The sequence below is a fragment of the Morone saxatilis genome, unplaced genomic scaffold (genome assembly GCF_004916995.1).
Source record: "Morone saxatilis isolate NCDOM2014 unplaced genomic scaffold, NCSU_SB_2.0 Contig19, whole genome shotgun sequence".
Taxonomy (NCBI): domain Eukaryota; kingdom Metazoa; phylum Chordata; class Actinopteri; family Moronidae; genus Morone; species Morone saxatilis.
The window spans coordinates 3,519,308-3,523,301 of record NW_023339751.1 but is presented as its reverse complement, the minus strand read 5'-3'; the positions used below and the strand labels follow the sequence as shown (position 1 = coordinate 3,523,301).

General features: G+C 42.0%; 1 protein-coding gene across 1 annotated transcript in view; it reads right to left on the bottom strand.

Moving 5' to 3' along the window:
- sirt1 (sirtuin 1) overlaps positions 1–3,855 on the bottom strand; it is a gene marked incomplete at its 5' end in the record, with an annotated part of 4,529 nt that extends 674 nt beyond the window's left edge. Inside the window, 6 exon segments of the mRNA XM_035663205.1 lie at positions 768–1,295; positions 1,389–1,572; positions 2,838–2,917; positions 3,010–3,157; positions 3,371–3,523; positions 3,620–3,855. Of these exon segments, the coding sequence (XP_035519098.1) occupies positions 768–1,295; positions 1,389–1,572; positions 2,838–2,917; positions 3,010–3,157; positions 3,371–3,523; positions 3,620–3,855 (1,329 nt within the window).
- Positions 3,856–3,994: the final 139 nt, after the last annotated feature.

The window sequence follows — 3,994 nt, the reverse complement described above, 5'->3', positions numbered from 1 at the left end:
TGTGGGATTAATAAAGTTATCTGTCTATTTATTATATTAGATTAAAGAAACTCTTTCATTAAAAAAGGTCCAGTTTAACATTTAGGAGGATCTATTGGCAGAAATTTAATATTCATAGGTTTTCATTAGTGTTTAATCACTTCCATGAGTCCACCAGGTTTCTACAGTAACCCAGAAGGGACAAATCAAACACTGGCTCTAGATAGGGGGGGGTTTGTGGACTCCATAGTTTCTCTCTCATGCTCTGAAGGCGAGGGAGTTGTGATGTGGAACAACACTGCTGGATGCCACTAAATCCTACACACTGGACCTTTAATGGGATGAACGGGTTAGTTTAAAGGACCAGTGTGTAGATTCTAGTGGCATCTAGTGGTGAAGCTGGAGACACCGCTCACGTCTGTATTTGTCGACCAGAGAATGAGAACAGGTTGGAGAAACTACGGTGGCCACAAAGACTCAATCTGTCAGTGTTTGGTTTGTCTGTTCTGGGCTACTGTAGAAACATGGTGGACTCCACAGAAGGCGACCTGCGATTGTCTGTAGATAAAAAACATCTAATTCTAAGGAAACAAAAACACAAGGATTCCTATATTAATGTGATTATACACTAATGAAAACATACTTATTTTATTTCTGCCAATAGATCATCCTAAGTGTTACACACTGGACCTTTAAACACACCTGTCTCACTGTAAGATACATCAGAGTGTATATATATTATATATATTATATACTGTCAGTTCTCTCTACCACGCTCTGAAGCTTACTCTCAAGGCGTTTGCTGATTGGACTTCTGTTGACTCGACTCATCCAGCATCGCCGACGAAATTCAAGGGTGGAGGTTTGGCTCTTTACTTCGGCGGCCTCCTCCTTTGGTGCGTCTTCTGCTGATAACTCTGAAGGCTCAGCCGTCTCCTCACTGGGACACTGGGCGTTTGGACAAGGCTCTGGAGGTGTAACACCATTACCGGCAGTCTCTGTGACATTGGGACTTTGCGTCTCCTCTGAAGGCTTAGTTAGGGAGTCTGTACTGTGCTGCTTCTGCTCCTCCTGAGCCGCGTCGCTGGAAGCAGGCAAGGCCTCGCTTGGTGGCTGTTCTGGTAACCGGGGGGGTTTCTCTGTGATCTCAGTGAGTCTTACAGTGTTGTAGCAGAGCTGCTCAAAGTCTCCACCCAACCGGTGACAGAGCTCGTTCACAATGACGTCACAGTCGCCGAGTAGCTCCACGTCGAAGTTGAGGTGAGGCAGCTGCTCCCTATTGATCAGGACCTGAGGCACTTCATGAGGAATGGAGTCTGGATGGGACGGAGAGAAACCGGTTAAGTGTTTGTTTACAGCGCAGAAACACATCGGTTATTGTTTACTTACAGAAACAAAACAGAACGTACTTGGGATGAGGGCAACTGGTCGGACTTTAAGCGAAGAGCCAATGACAATCAAGAGGTCCACCTCGTCTTTATCCTGCTTCATGGCTCTGTGGAACATCTCTGGAAGATTCTCCCCGAAGAAGACGATGTCGGGTTTCATGATGGCCAGAGGAATATCTGGACACCGCGGACAACGAGGGACGACCTGCGGGACGAGAGGATTTTATAGCGTTATGACACAATGTTGTGTGTTAACAGGAGTATCGTGGCACCTTGATTTACTTCCACAGTTAACCGATTGTCATACGTTGATAGATGGTGCAATATCTTTGGGAAGAGATGTTTATTTAAAAAGGTATGTCTCTCTGGATATCACTGCGTCAGTTTGTGCTGGAGCTGAAAACCACATATCACAGTTCAAACATAAATACATAAAAAAACATAAAAAACACCCACATTACAAAATAAAAGTTCAATAAATCAATACACATTTTCCGTTTTCCCCTCGCAGCATCGAGTTAAGCAAATAGTTTTGGTGTTGAATGCTGCTACGAGTATTATTCACAGTGTGTTAATGTCAATGAACAGGCTGCTTATCGAGCTTATTATAGTTGGCTAAAGCTAAACTAAAACTAACTGAAACAATACTAAACTAAAATAACCTGAAGATATACAAGAAATGTATTGTAATATAATATTGTGGACTTAAATCTGATATTATAATAAAAAAACTAAAACTAACTGAAAGCTAAACATTTTTAAACTGAAACCATTTTCCACTCTGGAAAATGAAATGAAAATAAAAATTTAAAACGAAATATAACTAAAAACTAAAGAAAAACACAAACTCTAATAACTCTGGCACCTTTCCACCTTTCCACTGAAATCAATACAACTCCTCCGAGACTCAAAGTCGTCTGTGGAGATAATTAAAGCCCTGGCTGATGCTTGTCTGGACAATACTGATGACATTCATATAGATTTACAATACGATGCGGTAACACGAGTAACAATAAACGCACTACAAACACAACTGAAGTGTTTCTCAAACCTTTTCTGTCCTGCTTCTCTTAAAAAAAGGTGAGAAAAAATACTAAACTGCTTAAAGAGCATCAAAGTCTGTCCGTCTTTGCATCTTTTTGTGTCTAAAACCATCTTTCACAGCCTCGTTCTGAGCAGGTGGAGCTCATAAACATTAACAACGGCTCCCAGCTTGCAAATAATGCAATGCAGCAATTAATAATGGCTGTTTATTATTTATTTATTATATTAATTGTTCAAGTATTTTCATGCAATAACCATAAAATGCTGAATGTTGTTGGACACTTTGTTGTGTGTTTTCATTTGCAGGCATTGTTGCTTAATGTGTATAAAAGTGTATGTAATCGGATTAAGGGGCTGTGGGAAACTACAGTGTATTATAGTGCATGTAAACGTGTTATTGTGGATCAGTCTGTAACGAATAAATACCTGATTAAAGATGTCTTCCCTTATAGCCTCACAGTCCACTTTGTGTTTACAGTTGAGGCAGGACGCAGTTGCAAAAGAACCTGGAATAAAAGGTTATTAATGACTCTTCGCCATCACCTCGGACAGAACTATATAAACGTAAGAAGCTCGATCTATTAGCTGCGTCACTTACCATGACACTGGATAATCCGCTGGACTCCGGCCACTTGTTCTAACGTATCGATGTTCTGCGTGTAATTGCGCAGCAGCTTTCCCTGTTTGTCCATCATAGATATGAACTTGTGACAGGGTGAAGGCTGGAACTGACCAGGGTAGATCTCCTGTAACAAAGAGGAGGCATTCAACACGTGTGAACTTAAATACAGAGCGTTTTATAATCGCCTCTTCAACTGGAAAACTTTTATTCTTAAAGTCTTTGTTGGTGTTTAGAAGCCTGGATGGTCTTATAACTCACACACCAGGATCTTCGTTGAGGGCGATCAAACTATTTCAATGTGTCGTTATCAGCTTTGATTTGGACCCAATGAACAAACCTTAGCAAACTTGAAAAAGGGTCTCGGGTCCCGTCTGAAGTATTCAATGTCAAACATAGCTTGAGGGTCCGGAAGATCGGGAAAATCTACAGCAAGCCGGGCGTAAATTCCATCTCTGGAGCGAAAGTCTGGTATTCCACATGAAACCGAGACCTAGAACAAAACACAAAGAAAACATTCTGATTCAACAACACGAACACTGGTGCAATGTCTTCACTCAAACACATATATAACACACTGAACACATACCCCAGCTCCAGTCAGCACGAGGATCCTTTTGCTCTCGTGCAGTAGCCGGACTACGTCTTCTAAGGTGTTGATATCCTTCCGCTTCTTTCTTTTTGGAGGTTCTGAGATGTTGATGATGATCTGCCACAATGTCATGTCGTCTAAATCCGGCGGGAGCACGGTCTCCGGCAGCAGATCCCGCAGGATGGTCCTCGGATCGGTCTCTCGGATGTGCTGCTGGATGAAACTGTAGGAACCTGTCCAAGAATACAACATCTCAGCATGACCTAAACAAAACGTACACGTTGTGTCACCGCCTGCAATAACACTGCAGTTTATACAGTTTCATCCCCACTGGGCTCGTCTCTTTAAAGACAGTGGAGATGGTTGTGGATT